Source organism: Dendropsophus ebraccatus, chromosome 6, assembly GCF_027789765.1.
Source record: "Dendropsophus ebraccatus isolate aDenEbr1 chromosome 6, aDenEbr1.pat, whole genome shotgun sequence".
NCBI classification, from domain to species: domain Eukaryota; kingdom Metazoa; phylum Chordata; class Amphibia; order Anura; family Hylidae; genus Dendropsophus; species Dendropsophus ebraccatus.
The window spans coordinates 132,943,862-132,960,498 of record NC_091459.1 but is presented as its reverse complement, the minus strand read 5'-3'; the positions used below and the strand labels follow the sequence as shown (position 1 = coordinate 132,960,498).

At 40.0% G+C, this 16,637-nt stretch overlaps 1 protein-coding gene across 1 annotated transcript in view; it reads left to right on the top strand.

Annotated features, from left to right (window-relative positions):
* MYT1L (myelin transcription factor 1 like) overlaps nucleotides 1–16,637 on the top strand; it is a 361,678-nt gene that overhangs the window by 302,558 nt on the left and 42,483 nt on the right. Inside the window, exons 10-14 of the mRNA XM_069974064.1 lie at nucleotides 391–525; nucleotides 2,806–2,896; nucleotides 3,749–3,856; nucleotides 4,780–4,991; nucleotides 7,436–7,686. Of these exons, the coding sequence (XP_069830165.1) occupies nucleotides 391–525; nucleotides 2,806–2,896; nucleotides 3,749–3,856; nucleotides 4,780–4,991; nucleotides 7,436–7,686 (797 nt within the window). The remainder of the gene's footprint in view (nucleotides 1–390; nucleotides 526–2,805; nucleotides 2,897–3,748; nucleotides 3,857–4,779; nucleotides 4,992–7,435; nucleotides 7,687–16,637) is intronic.

The following is a 16,637-nucleotide window of genomic DNA, read 5'->3' as shown; positions in this document are numbered from 1 at the left end:
ACACTTCTTAAACATGCACCAATCTCAAACATACTCTGGTTTCGTCCAAACTTGAACGCTTGTCATTTAATTTCCGGTGGCTAACTGCATCCAACTTCTTCAGCCACCGGTGATAAAATGTTGAGTGTTCAGGTTTGGATGAAGAGATTCGCTCATCTCTAGTCTTGGGCAGACCCCTTGTTTTGTAGCATTTTGGCCACCCCTGGGAATCTACTGACAGTAAAATAGGAACGCATAAAGCATTTCTAGCTTACTGTACACATGGTACTACTGGTGGGGATTCCATGGGTTGGGATTATGGTAGGGCAGCCTAAGTAAGGAATCTACTCGGTAACATCTTGAACATACATCTGACTGAATTAAACTACTGTTTTTACTTTCCATATACAGATCCCTCGCGGAGTGAGAAGAAAGAGAGCAAATGTCCCACCCCTGGCTGTGACGGCACAGGTCATGTGACTGGCTTATATCCCCACCATCGGAGTTTATCAGGTTGCCCACACAAAGACAGGGTACCTCCAGAAAGTAAGTTGTGTTATAGACACACAATGATGAGATAAAAGTAAGCGTTTTAAGTTGTGAATTTGTCAAATGATGTAAGGACAATTTTATTTTTAAAAGAAGATATATTTTTGAAATGTTATCTTGTAGTCCTTAAAGCTGAATTTAAGACCTGTCAGTATGGATTTGCCTACTTAAATAATCTCACTGCATACCTTCCCAGCATGAAAACGGTTTCCGTGTTCTGTCTTGAGGTGGCGCGTATGTGAGACTTCTCTACTAGTGTTAGGCGAACACCAAAATTCTCCAATGCTTGATACTCAAGTCGAGCTTGATTCGAGTAGTGAACCCCATGGAACTCAATACGAGCAATTAACCATGTGCCTCCTACTTGGCAGACCGGAGAGTGCCTGGTTAATCTATTCCTTTTTTTTCCACTCTAATATATTTCTTCCCTTGAAGGAATGCTTATACTAAATATACAAAAATTTTAATGAAAAAATATAATAGGTTTCTGCAAGACATGTCAGAACTCTAGCGGTATGCCCAACAATTGCTGGCAAATACCACCACAATTCTGATGTCTTGTGCAAAAACCTATTGCTCTTTTTTCTTTTTCAAATTTTTGTATTAAACATCCCTTCAAGGTTAGAACTATACAAAAACTAGAACAAAAAATGTAATCGGTTACTGTGGCAGGTGGGACATTTAACTGACGGCCATCGATTTTTTAAGGTGTAGGGCCACCTTTACCCGCCATGCTGCGGGAGTCCCAATCACTTGTACCGACAGTTGGGGGTAAGACACTTACCTCCGTCATGTCAAATGGGCGATCTATAGAGTCTGCTCTCAGAAAGGCTCTATGCACAAAGCACTGATAGTACTGATCTATACTGTGCTATGGCATAGCATTCATCAGTATATACAATGAAATGATTGCACGGTTAACTATGAAATAAAAGAGTAAAAAGTTTTTTAAAGTATTAAAAAAAACTTTATAAACCCCCCTCCCCCAATTAAAGTTTAAAATACCTCTTTGCCTATTTTAAAAATATTAAAATTAAATAAGCAAACATATTATATATCATAGCGTGCGGCATTGTCCAATCTATTAAAATATAACAATATTATTTCTGCATGGTAAACGGCCTAAACAGGAAAAAAAAAAAAACACCACGATTGCTGACTATTTAAAATTATATATCAGAATTTTTTGTTCTTATACACCAATATGATACAAATAAAAACTAGAGATCGTGGCACAACTAAGCCCCCCCAATACTCGATAGAGCACTATGCTAGACCAAGCGAACGCACTCACACTATTCTCTACACAATAATTAGAGGGCAGTTATAATTGATGAAAGAGTCATGTTTGGGGACATACTGAGCTGGGCTGGAGAACGGCTTTCTGGGCACCTACAGCTCATCTGGGCACATAGGGGGGAAAAAAGATTAAAAAAAAGCTACATTTTAGCACTGGTTCTGAAATTCAATAAAAAAAGGTATGCAGTGAATCTTGGTTAGATACAATTTTTTTTAGGCGGCACGTCTGTGTCGAGGGTGGAGCTCGTGGTAAGAAAAAAATTCTCATAACATTTCAAAAGTCCATTATCGGCACTCACCATATCATGCTTCAAAAAAGTTTTATTGTAGAAAACTCATCAGATTACATATGACGGGACGTTTCGGCATCAAGCCTTCCTCAACTGTCTCAGTTGAGGAAGGCTTGATGCCGAAACGTCCCGTCATATGTATTCTGATAATTTTTCTACAATAAAACTTTTTTGAACCATGATATGGTGAGTAAGGATGGTTCGAACCTGCCGAGGATCGGGTTCGTATGAACCCGAACGCTCGGCATCAGATTCCCGCTGTCTGGCTGCTCCGTGCAGCGGGTGGATACAGCGGGAGGACCGCCTGGAAAACTGGGATACAGCCTATGGCTATGGCTGTATCCCAGTTTTCCAGGCGGTCCTCCCGCTGTATCCACCCTCGCCACAGAGCGGGCAGACAGCAGGAATCATTGCAGAGAGTTCGGGTTCGTACGAACCTGAACCTCGGTAGGTTCGGACCATCCCTAATGGTGAGTGCCGAGAATGGACTTTTGAAATCTTGGTTAAATGACCTATCAGCACATGGGTTAACTTTAGTAAGAAAATCCACGCTGATATAAAACATTTTTTTTTTTTAAATCAACATTCGAGTGGCTGCTAGACATGACTACAGTAATCATATTGCTAATGTATTCCATTATTTATACTAATGTCTTTCTTCTACTATTTTTTTTTATCTCCTGCCAAGTTCTTGCCATGCATGAAAATGTTCTTAAGTGTCCTACACCAGGTTGCACCGGGAGAGGCCATGTAAACAGCAACAGGAATTCTCACAGAAGGTAAGGCGCAGCATCTCTGGAACCGCTACAGACGGACATTTCTACTACAGCAGCACTTTCTGCTAGTCCCACTTGAATTGAAGAGATGACAGCTGGTGCTTACTTTGCTTTCTTAAACTACTGAAAAGTTTACGTTTGTCATATACCGAGATGAAAAAGTGTGGGATCTGGGGATTTTTTGGCACAAAGCGAAAACTTTTTCCTGACGGTTGCCGTTCGCTTACTGTAAAATGCAATATCACTTTATTTTTTATTTATTTTTTAACAAGAAAATAAATGTGTAATCAATCAAAATATTTCACACTTGCAGTGATAGAATGACAATAGTTAAATTCAAGAATGCATGTTTTATAAGCAGTTAGTATGTGTTCAGGGCTATGTGTAGAATAAGAAAGAGGTTTCATTGTTGCACGGTTCCTCTACTGCATAAAATGTGTAAATTTTCAGTATTGCAGTGATCTATCTCTATCTATCTATCTATTATCTATCTATCTATCTATCTCATACAGTATCCATCTATCTATCTATCTATCTATCTATCTATCTCCTATCTATCTCCTATCTATCTCCTATCTATCTATCTATCTATCTATCTATCTATCTATTATCTATCTATCTATCTATCTATCTATCTATCTATCTATCTATCTATCTCCTATCTATCTATCTCCTATCTATCTATCTATCTATCTATCTATCTATTATCTATCATATATCTGTCTATCTATCATCTATCTATAGATAGATAGATAGATAGATTATTATTATATATATAGATACTTATTATATATAAATACTTCAGATAGATATGAGAGATAGCATTGATCATAAATGACAAGCATGCTTTTACAGTCTTTCAGGATGTCCTATTGCTGCGGCAGAGAAGCTAGCAAAAGCTCAAGAGAAACATCAAAGTTGCGATGCATCAAAATCCAGTCAAGCGTCTGATCGTGTTTTAAGGCAAGTAAATGACTATAAGCTGATCACTAGGTATAATTAAATGTAAATAGCCATGCATGGATGCCATCTTATTCAGGATATTCCGTATTATATGATAAATGAGGGTGATGAGGGTTTAATCGAAACCCCCAGCAATTAACTGGGAGTACTGGGGGACGTTCTGTCTGGCCATATATCTGCCATCTCCATCCCAGATCATAGAGAGAGTTTTCATGTTAGGTATCACTGTCTATGGGCATCACATGCTTAGTAAGGCATCTGGACAGTCATGTTTAATAAGTTAATATTGTTAAACCATGTTCTCTATCTCAACCTACTAGACATGTATACTTAGACCCCAAATCAAGATACATTGCACCTTCTCTTTGAGTGCAATGACCACTGCTTATGGCCGCTGGTGTAGGGTGTATGGGATTGAAGACCAACAGGTCATGCCCAACGCTTTTATTCTGGAAAAGTTAAGAATCATCACCTTCCCATAGCGAACACAGGAAAACTCGACCGTGCCGAACGTTCCTCCGTATGGAGAGGAAGAGAGCCAGTCGGGCGAGATACCTGACGTCTGGATGATCATTTAACTGTTATTGAAGGTGTATGGGGAGTTTTAGTCAGTGCAAACCGCGTACAATACAGATAACTAGAGATGAGTCGACCTCAAGCACCCTTGTGTTTATCTGAACCTGAACACCCTGCATTTGAATATCAATGGCTCAAGAAGTTGGCTGCCTGGAAAACATGGATGCAGCCATATGCGTTAGGCTGTATCCATTTTTTCCCCGACACCCTAGGGCTACATCCGACTTCTTCAGCCACCAGTAATCAATGAACCAGAGCATGCTTGAGGTTCGCTCGTCTCTACAGACAACCTTTTCATTGCTATAAGAAAGTGCATGTCATGCTACAAAAGACTAATTTCCTTTTAGGCCTATGTGTTTTGTAAAGCAATTAGAAATTCCACAGTACGGTTACAGGAACAATGTATCAACGACCACACCTCGCTCCAACTTGGCCAAGGAACTGGAGAAATATTCAAAGACCACATTTGAATATAACAATTATGAAAACCATGCATACGGAAAGAGGGCTATAGCGCCAAAGGTGCAGTCCAGGGATATATCTCCAAAAGGATATGATGGTAAGTGCCCCACGAATGGGGAATCTGGGTCTTATTTTACTAAAACGTATATATAATAATTATACAATACATTGTTGTTGGAAGCTTCAACTATGTTGTTTCTGGGTCCAAATTTTATTTAAAGTTACGTAATTAAATTTTACGGAGAGTCAGGCTTGGTTGACACTACATTTCTGTTAAATTACGGCTACATTTGTGTGCATTCGTTTTAAACCATTTTTCTATTTACTTCCATTATAAAAAAAAAAGTACTAAAACATGTCTGTTTTTACTTAATCTACTCAAAAATAAGGTCAGCTATGTTTTTTGTACGTTAAAAAAAAGGATGCGCTTTGATCCGTTTTTTGTATAATTGAAGTCAATGGAAAAATGGATCAAAACAGATGCAGTTTTTTTTTTTAACGTATAAAAAAAAAAAAGATTACAAAAAACATAATGTGAACCCAACCTTAAATGTAATGTTACCTACAATAGCAATTAAGATATCTCCTGATCACAGTAGGTTTCTGTGGAAGCCATATTAGCAGGGAAAATATTCTAAAAATGACCAGGCCTATTCTGAAGAAGTAGTAAAGAGTAAACAGTTGACACCCTAAAATGTATGAGGTACCAGACCCGAACCCCTAACCTTACCACAAAATAGTCAGATCCAACATCCGACCCCAAAATTACTTAGACATCATATTTTATTCTAAATTTTATCAGATTCCAAACTAGACACAAAATTATTTAGATTCCCAACCCCAGAATTAAACTAGACCCTAAAACTGAAGTAAAAAAATGAATCAGACCCCAGACCCCAGACACCTCCCCACCACATTTTAAAATTCCAGCAAAATTAAAACACTGTGTCGACGCGTTGCGAGGTGAAAGCCTCTTAATCATCGCCATGATTAAGAGGGTTTTGACCTCGCAATGTGTTGGTGCAGTGTTTTTAATTTTGCTGGAATTTTATAGTATACCAAGAATGAAGTATAAACGTGTTTAAGGAGCTGGGAGCTGGATTCCTTTTTTGCCATAGAGTACTTATGTGACACGGCCCGCAGTATTGCTCCACACGCTCCTGATACTGGAGAACCATGCCTGGTCAGACATCTTGTGAATGATGAGCTGAGACAAGTCTACTGTTGTGTTCCCAACAATAACCTGACCCCAAACTACAGTAGACCCAAAAATAATCAGACCCCAGACCTGACCCAAGACTAAACCTAGTATTAGCTGTTGCCCAGACTAGACAAAAAATCAGATTTCAAACCCAACCTCATAATTAGCAAACCACAAACTGCACCAGACATTAATTAGACCCCAAACCTACTATAACTCCAAAATTATTCAGCCCCAGACTTCACCTCAAAATAAAAGGGAACCTGTCACCAAGACAATGCTATCGAATCTATCATCATCATGTTTTAGAGCAGGAAGAAGTGAACAGATTGATATATATCTTTGTGAGAAAATATTCAGTATAGCTTGTACAGTACATGTCGAAATCCCTGATCATTATGTGGTAAGGAGTCCAATGGGCGGTGTCACTCATTGGACTGGACTCTTCAGCTCTGGACTGGACTCTTCTATAACATGATGCTGATAGCTTAGGTAGCATTTTATGTTGACGGGTTCCCTTTAATTTTATCCCAACCCCATTTCCAAATACCTTAGACTTGCCCCTCAAAATTGATTAGCTCCTAAGCCCAACTCCAAAATTATTCAGACCCTAGATGACCCAAAATGTATTAGAATCTGACCTTTATGTAGACCGAATATTTAATCAGACCTTTAATGTGGGAGAATAAAGTTTCAATCTTTGGGGACAATTCTGTCGCTCTGTAAGGGAAAAAAATTTCCAAAAAAAAAAAAAAAAAAGGTTCTATAGTTTGATGGAAATGTTGTAGCAGATATATGCTGCATTAGCTTTTTATGGATGGCCTATTCCATCCAGGAAATCCATTGTTCCCTATTGATTTCAACTGGGAAGGTGAAGGTCTACACCTCATTTCCAAGAAAAATGTTTTGTGCTTTTTTTTTCATTCCGGATAAAAGCTTCTTTTAAGGAAGTGGGTACTTGATCACAGCCCATGAAAGGGCAACAAGTAGTAGTCCTGTAATGGCTGATAACAGGGATAAACATTTGTATTCAGCTACACTAGAAACATGAATGAGACTTTAGGTGAAGTGTCCCTTTAAGCGATGTTTTTTCTTGTGCTTTTGTACTGTTTGCCTCTGAACAGACTCAGACAATCTATGACTTCTTTCATGGATGTCGAAATTTAGAATTTCACAGAAGTTGATGAGATGAAGAGCCCATAGGTCATCTATCTCCGCTCTAAAACATTCAACAAGCATAGGCAATGGAAAGCTCGTATTGAATGAAGTCAGTGTGAGGTCTCTGCAGAGAAGTCCTGTTGTTTTGAAATGATTGATTGAATCCATCTTTTTCTCTGCAGCTAAACGTTACTGTAAGAACTCCAGCCCAACAAGCAGCACAACGAGCAGCTATGCCCCCAGCAGCAGCAGTAGCAATATGAGTTGTGGTGGAGGGAGCAGTGCCAGTAGTACATGTAGCAAAAGCAGCTTCGATTACTCCCACGATATGGAAGCCGCGCACATGGCTGCCACCGCAATCCTGAACCTATCGACTCGCTGCAGGGAGATGCCGCAAAACCTCTCTACCAAACCTCAAGATCTCTGCAACAGGGTAAATAATGCATACATCCGCACCCCCCACACTAGAACACCAGCCGCCATACAACTGGGCATCAATGCTGATTGAGATTCTTGGTTGTATGTTAGTTTCACCTATATAATTATATTGCATTGCTAGGGCTTGGTCAATCACCTGATTAAAATAGCAGAAACTAGAGATGAGCGCGACTCGGGCATGCTTGAGTCCTATCGTTCAGCATTTAAAGAAGTTGGATAAAGCCCTAAGGAGTCTGAGAAAAGGTGGACTCACCAATAGGGCATAGGCTGTATACATGTTTTCCTAGACACCCTATGGCTGTATTCAACGTCTTCAGCCAACGGTATATAAATGACAAACAGTCAGACTAGGGCATGTTCGAGTTGCGCTCATCTCTAGTAGAAATCCAACAAAGATCTACTCAAGTAGAGTTGGACTGGTGTTTTTATATGTCCATTCTGAGGATCCACGGCCCTCCACCATTCCAGACATGTCCTGGCAATATGTCATCATTCATTTAAAAAATTGGTAAAATCTCTAAAAATGGGCAAGGTCACTTTGAAATCTTTTGACATTTCGGAGTGTTTTAACCTCAACCTAGATTGAGCCACGAGAAGTGTACATTAAAGAACATTGGATCCTTGCTTCTGTGCCACATGACCTATACAGAATTCCAGTGTAGGTAATTCCAGGTAGGACCATCTTTGTTGCTAGCACAGAGATCTGGAAGAGAAGAGCTCAGCCACACACATCTCTCCCCACTTGTTCGAGTGATCTGTTGGGTTGTAAAAAGTGTTAGGAGAACTTCCCAAACTGTTCGGGTTCCGCAATGTTTTCTAAATCCGAATGCTCAGCATTTGACTCCCGATTTCTGTAGAAGTTGGTTCCTGCCCTAGGAAGGAACAGACTCCTTGGGGCAGCATCCAACAGGAAAAGGGAGTCAAATACTAAACAGTTAAGTTCCGAAAACGTTGCCAAACCCGAATACCTCAACACTAATTCGAAACACTTAGACGCCAAGCAAGTTTTGATGTATCTCTATGACACATTGAAAGTTTTTAAAGTGACAGGTACACTTTAAATAGGATTCATAGTCTCCTTGAAAAATGTGCTCTGTTTTTATCCTAGTGGAGCCATTGCTTTATAGATTCGGCACTATTTTTATTTTTTATGATGTGATGAGCCTTGTCAGATCTGAAAAAGTACCTGGATGAAGTTACCATAGAGATTATCTAATAATACAGGCAATCATCAACAGGATGCAAATGAAATCTCCTCTCTGCTTGCTCTGGGGTTGATATGGTCACATTAGTTTGTTAATGCTTCCATGGCAACCCAGAGCACATATAATATTTAACAGTCAATAATTAATAAGGTTGAAAAAAGAGTCCAACCTATTGTGCTGATCCAGAAGAAGGTTATATTACTCCATAAGAGAACAAAAACTATTTCTCCGTTGTAATTGGATGTGGATATGGTCATTAGAATAAATCCCTTGATCAGCATCCTATCTTGGGAAATCAACTACCTGTTGTCACTGCTCATACAGCAAAGAACTGTCATCGGTGATCATAGGGATATCTTCTTTCCTCTTGACCAGTGGTGTCCAACCTTCAGCCCTCCAGCTATTGCAAAGCCATAATTCCTATCATGCCTAGGCAACCAATGTTTTGGCTTAAGCTGGGCAGGTACAATGGGAATTGTATTTTGGCAACAGATAGAGGGCCTCAGGTTGGACATTAATGCCCTAGATGTAGAAGTTGCCCCCTTGTCATGGTTACAATGGGCAAAGTCACTTTGAAAACCATTAACATTTCGTAGAGAAATTCAAATTCAAAGTATTTTAACCTCAGCTGATACCTAGATTGAGCCAGGAGAAGTGCGCGGTGGCTCTGTGCCACATGACCTAGACAGAATCCCAGTGAAAGTAAATGAAACCATCTTTGTAGCAAGCACAGAGACCTGGAAAGAAGAGCACAACCACACACATCTCTCCCCGCTTTTTCTAGTGATCAGTTGGGTTGTAAATAGTGTTGGGCGAACTTCCTGAACTGTTCGATGTCCCCAATGTTCTCCAAACTTGAACTCTTGGCATTAGACTCCCGCTTCCTGGAGAAATTGATTTCTAGGATGCCAGGACTCCCTAGGGCAGCATCCAACTTCTTCAGGCAACGGGAGTCAAATGCTGAGTTCAGGGAACGTTGCCAAACCCAAATACCTCAACACTATCTATCCTATTCTGGAAAATCAACCACCTGTATCTTGTAATAATATAATTTTGAAGAAAAAAAAACATCTGGGTCCCTCCTGAACATGTTCAATGAGTCAGCCATCATATAAGAATGAGTCAGAGCTCCATAGTGTCCCTGCTCTTACAGCAAAGAATTCTCATCTGTGATCATAGGGATATCTTCTTTCCTCTAGACCAGTCGTGTTTAACCTTTAGTCCTCCAGTTAATGCAAAGCTACTATTCCCATCATGCCTGGGCAGCCAGACATTCATGCCCTAGGTGCAGAGGATACCCCTCTGTCATGGTTAGAGAGATCCCTGCACTCCGTTCATATAGTTGTAGATTGTGATTAGATCTCTCCAGTGACTTTTTTTCAAACTGCAAAACTTTGTCGTCTTGTCGTCTTCAGCATCCACACTCTTCCTTATATACAGGTGCTAAAAATGGTACACAATATTCCATATGTGATCTGACTACTAATTTAGTTAGAGGGAAAACTAGTTTCTTACCATGAGCTTCTGTGCTCTTTTTGATGCAACCTAAGACCTCTCTGTTCCTCAAACTTAATCTCTCTAAAACTGAACTTCTTGTATTTCCTCCCTCTAACAAACCTAAACCTGACATCTCCCTCTCAGTCTGTGGTACTAGCATAACTCCTGTGCATCAAGCTCGATGTCTGGGGGTTATGCTAGACTCTGATCTATCCTTCACTCCCTACATCCAAGCTCTTACACGCTCCTGTCATCTTCATCTCAAAAACATCTCCAGAATCCGTCCATTTCTCACCACTGACAACGCTCAGACTCTGACTGTCGCCCTGATCCATTCCCGTCTTGACTACTGTAACTCCCTACTAATCTGTCTTCCTCTCTCCAAGGCTCTCCCCTCTCCAGTCTATCCTGAACGCAGCAGCCAGACTCATCTTCCTCTCCAGCCGATATACCGATGTCTCCCTTCTGTGCCAGTCACTGCACTGGTTACCCATTAGATATAGAACACAGTTCAAACTCCTCACCCTCACCCATAAAGCTCTCCACAACTCTGCCCCTCCATACATCTCCTCCCTCATCTCCACCTATCATCCTTCCCGTGCTCTACGTTCTGTTAATGACCTTACACTAACCTCTTCTTTAATCAGAACTTCTCATACCCGCCTCCAAGACTTCTCTCGTGCTGCACCAGTTCTCTGGAACTCTTTACCCAAAGACCTCAGACTTATTTCCAACATCCCCAGTTTTAAGCGTGCCCTGAAGACCCATCTCTTCAGGCGTGCTTATAACATTTCGTAATCTCGTCTCCCTTTGCTATCCCCTCTCCATCCTCTCTATAACTTCTTCGGTGCTAGTTACACTGTCCTTGTTATCTGAGCTCAGAAAATGGCTTGTGACTGGCTCGCCCAGCCGCCTATAGGCACTTAGAGATTCCATGTACAATGACTGGAACATTGACAAATAAAGCACTTGTTGCCTCTCGTGTTACTCCCAGTCATCCTAGCCTGTACGCTCTTTAGAGCAGGTCACTAATTTGGTATTTTAATTTATTCATTGTATAACTTAATATATATCTGTAATGTATTTATATATTTAAATAAGTGCTGCGGAATCTGTTGGCGCTATACAAATAAATATTATTATTATTATTATTATTATTATTATTTTAGTAGTCTTGGCACCCGCTACCTGACACTGGGCCATAAAGTTGACTTTTACTGTCCACCAATACCCCCAAGCCCTTTTAGTTGCAGAATAACACAGTACTTTAGTACTTACTATATAATTGCATACTTTTTTTGCTTCGAACGAAGTGCATAACTTTATAGGGGCACATTTATCAAGAGTACACCAGTCTTAAATAAAGTCCTGCCCCTTCCTTTTCTCCGGCTGGATTTACTAAGAGGCATATGTCTCACACGCAGGTGTAGATTTGTACTATGAGCTGTAGACCTGTACAAGAATTATGTCAAATCTGGTGGGGGAGGAGCCCCTGCCTCATTCCTGCCTTGCCACCCCCGCTCTCCCGCCCACCCCCCGATCAGGCAAGTGGCTGCTACGGCTGTCAAACGCCACAGAGTTGGGCTGAATCTCCCCTTTTTCCATGCACGTATGCCTGGTATCTTGATAAGTCTCCCCCATACTGTTTTAGTTGTAATGGTGGCGGTAGGGCCGTACATTTGGTGTTAGTAGTCTTTGGAAAACACAAAGAAGAAAAACTGATTTTGTACTACACCACCTAGGAGTCGCTATATGGCCTTCACTGACATAGGACATACAATGTTATCTGCGTTGTACTTTCTTTTATCCCATCTTGAAGTTACGTCTCTATTTTGTGTGTGTGCTTCGCGTAGAACAAAACTCAAAATAAGGTAATGCTGCATAGAATTCTATTTTAGACTGCCCTTGAGACTGTAAGCTTTGTCATTGCACTGTAGCCGGATGCCCTTGGTGTAACCATCTTTGTAAGGATAAGGGGGTTAGAAACTATGTAGAGCCTTGAATAAATAATGCAACTTGTATAAGTATGCATTGAATAAATCTGCTGCCGAACCATCACATAAGAATTTTAGATGTGTTACCCCTGTTGCTGCTCAATGATGAACAGATAAAACCTTGAAATGTAAAACTCTGTGATTGCCATAAAGTACAGCATGCTACTGCCACCTAATGTATGTGAGGACAGCCGGACAAGTGCTACACCATCTCTCGATGGTCTTAGTTTTGGCATGTTGAACCCATTGCTCCCTTAAAAGATAAGATGCGGCAAGAGATGTGTGACGGCGGTCCTCCCCATCTCCCTGTTAAATGAAGTTATATGATTGGCCAATTACAGTGTGTAACATGCAAGAAAAAGAGTCCAGCGTCCATCAAAGTGATGAATGAGTGACTTTATTCTTCTTACCATGCAACGTGCGCACACATTGGTTATCCCCAACCAGACACCAATGCATTTCAGCTGCGATACACAGCCTTAATCATAGCCATGATTAAGGATACGTAACGCAGCTGAAACATGTTGGTGTCTAAGTAGGGGTAATACCGCAGTGTGTGCACTTTGCATGGTAAGGAGAATAAAGTTACTCATTCATCACTTCAATGGGCGCTGGACTCGGGTTCTTGCAAATTTGGATGGTACGCTAGTTGGAGTGAGAGTCTGCACTGTATGCACAGTGGAAGTGGCAAGCCAGCTTTTTTTTTTTTTTTTTTGAGAATATACCAATTACACTGTACCTAAAAATAGTCAAAAATAGCAAAAGTAGGTTCCCTGTCATTAGAAAATAAAAATTATATCAAAACTTTTCAGGTGTTTAGACCCCAACTAATCTCGAGAATGAGCTGGCTGTAGTGCATGGCTATGTGCTTCGCTTTTTGGCTCGCTGTTGCTTGGTTCCACTGCAGAAGAGCTCTATTGTAACTCTTTGGCGATGTGTTGTACACCAAGAAGGAAAAAAACTGTGATTCGGGGAGCATGTGCACAACCACAAGCTTCCACAGGCTCATCTTAGAGATCATAGGGGTCTGAACATTTAAACCTTGCCCAATTAAAAGCTTTTGGATATCTGTCTTTTTCTAATGACAGGGTCTTCTTCTTCTTATACTTCTTCTCCTTCTTCTTCTCCTCCTCTTTTTTATTTTCTGATTGCAGATTATTTTGTTATCTTCTGTACATGATTATTTGGAGAAATTCTTTATAGCAGCCTCCTTTACTATAATATATACTATAGAAAAGGAGTCTGTATTGGGCTTATTTAGTTGTATGTGAGAATGTTGTGGGCACGTTTTGGGACCTGTGCAGAGTTCACTATGCAGGTAGGGGGTGACAGCTGTGACATCACCTATTGTGAATGGTGGATCCTGTGTTATCTGTGTTCAAGTGTCACATTTTCTTGTAATTGTGATGATAAAGAGGAGACTGCTGAAAAGTGCCAGCCTATTGTTAGGCTTAGTGACCCTTTTTTAAAGCGGTTTTGATGTAATTTTGCAATTAAAACTAGGGCCTTCATATGGCCACATTGATAGAAAAAGAAAACACATGTAGCTTTAAATAATAATAATAATATTATTAATAATAATAATAATAATAATAATAATAATAATAATTATTATTATTATTATTATTATTATTATTATTATTATTATTATTATTATTATTATTAATGATAATAATAATGATAATAATAATAATAATAATAATAATAATAATAATAATAATAATAATAATAAACTACAGTGTCCTCAAGGCTGAAAATAGCTGCATCCTGAAGCCGTTAAGTGCAAATTATTCTGGTTGAATTTGCTTTGTATGCAGGGATTGGTAGTTGTGATGCTACTCTGGGAAAACTTGTTCCCACTGCAACAAAATGACTCAATAATATCTGATATTATCTGGAACAAGAGAGGTGTCTGAGTCTACAGCAAACATAAAAAAGGTGTTTTAGCCAGTGGGGCTATCATATAAATATCCTAAAGATGGTAATATAAGAAAAGTGATATAAAAGCTTGGGACTGCTAAGCTTTTAGCACAGCTGTGACATTACAGTGTACCTGTTGGTTTGGCTGACTTTTCAGGATAAGCTGCTGTGTGTGTACATAAGGATAAGTAGAGATGAGTGCAAGCCGAGTTGGCTCTAGTCCGACTGTTTGGCATTTGAATACTGGTGGCTATAGAAGTTGGATGCAGCCCTACCGTTGCCTAGAAATCCATGGGCTCCCTAGGGCTGAATCCAACTTCTTCAGCCACCAGTATTCAGATGCTGAACAATCTGACTCGAGCATGCCTAAGTTGCGCTCATCTCTAAGAATCAGCATTATATCTGGGCATTATTTATCTTGTATATGGCCTTTTTCAGCAGACTTCTGTCCTACAAGTTGTCTTTTTTCTTTTTCTGTACTTCTCTTCTAAGTCAAAACCAGTAAACAAAAGTCATTGGCTTATTTTAAGAATAGAGACAGTGTAGCAGGAAAAGGGCAGAGGAAAGATGCTTGATAGCAAAAGGAAACATTTTTGTCTGATAAGATATATAACACAATCTTATAGGATATATTATAACGTTTCTTATATCCGCCTGTACTATTGATCTATTGATCTAAGTTTTGTGAAACATCAGTGCCTAGTTAAGTGTCCAGATATTAAAGGGAATCTGTCAACTCCTGGGCCCTACCTAAGGCACTGACAGTGTGCTGTAGCTGGCAGCCCCCAGTGAGCAAGGTGCCTTTTCGGTAATTTTCTGTGCAGCGGATTATGTACAATCTTATGTCTCCTACTGTACTAAAGAGTCACAGAGCAGTTGTTCGTGGCACACTCTAGCACGCCTCTTCCTCCCTCTTCATGAATAATCAATGCTGCCCGGCCTCCTGCTCACTCAGCTGTTAGACTGTTAGCTTGCAGATCAGTCCTCTGTAGGCAGTTTATGTCTGAAAGAAACACTCAGGTATAATTGAATTACAGCTACACTGTAAGGCTATGTTTATACACAGTATTTTGGTCAGTATTTTGCAACCAAAACCAGAAGTGGATTGAAAACACAGAAATTCTATGTTCACACACTGTTGAAATTGAATGGATGGCTGCCATTTAATAGCAAATAATTACTGTTATTTTAAAACAACGTCCAATATTTGCCATTAAATGACGGCATCCGCTCAATTTCAACAGTGTGAGAACATAGCCTTTCTGTGTTCTCAATCCACTCCTGGTTTTGGTTGCAAAATACTGACCAAAATACTGGGCAAAAATACTGTGTGTGAACATAGCCTTAAAAATTATACAATAATGAGGAAAAAAAAAAGACATTTATTTAATTTCCATTAGGGGATTCAAACCAGAGAATGGACTGCTGGCAGGTCTCTAGACAGGTGAGTTACCCTTAGACCACAGCTCCGACACATTTGGGAGAAGAGATTCAATTATATCAGAGTGTTTCTTTCAGACATAAACTGCCTACAGAGGACTGATCTGCAATCTGACAGCTGAGCGAGCAGGAGGCCAGGCAGCATTGATTATTCATGAAGAGGGAGGAGGATACATGCCAGAGTGTAGCACGAAAAACTGCTCTTTGACTCTTTAGTACAGTAATAGACATAAGATTGTACACGCTGCACGGAAAATTACCAAAAAGGCACCTTGCTCACTGGGGGCTGCCAGCTACAGCCCACTGTCAGCACCTTAGGTAGGGCCCAGGAGCTGACAGATTCCCTTAAAAAAATCTAATCGATCTATGTAAGATTTCATTCTTACTTGTGCTTCCAAGCAGCATTCATACATTGCTGCCTAAGCATTGCCAGCAACAGTGGCCCCCAACTCCTCCAAAATGTGCCCCCCATACTACTAGTTTTTCCTTTTCCTCACCCCTTGCTGCTTATCTCCATGTGTGAAACCACTTTCAAAGCTGCTTACACATTACTTTTTTTGTCTGTGCCAGAAGTTGACTCACAGTGAGGAACTTTTGGCAGAAGCGATCTATGACAGCAAATGCTGAGCTTACACAGATGTATAATTCATATGTATAAAAACTATTTAATCTTAAATAAAAAGATTTAGTAATTTAGTATTTATTGTTCGCACACAGTAGTAATCTAACTAACCACAATAAAACTATTATGGTTATCTTAGAATTATAAAATGTTTAGTTTAAGGTCAATGTTTACACATTAAAGGGAGCCCTACTGTGATGACAGTGTGCAGTGTGTAGTTTGCCGTCCCCTACTGAGCATGGTACTATTTGGTCATTTGTCTGTGGAG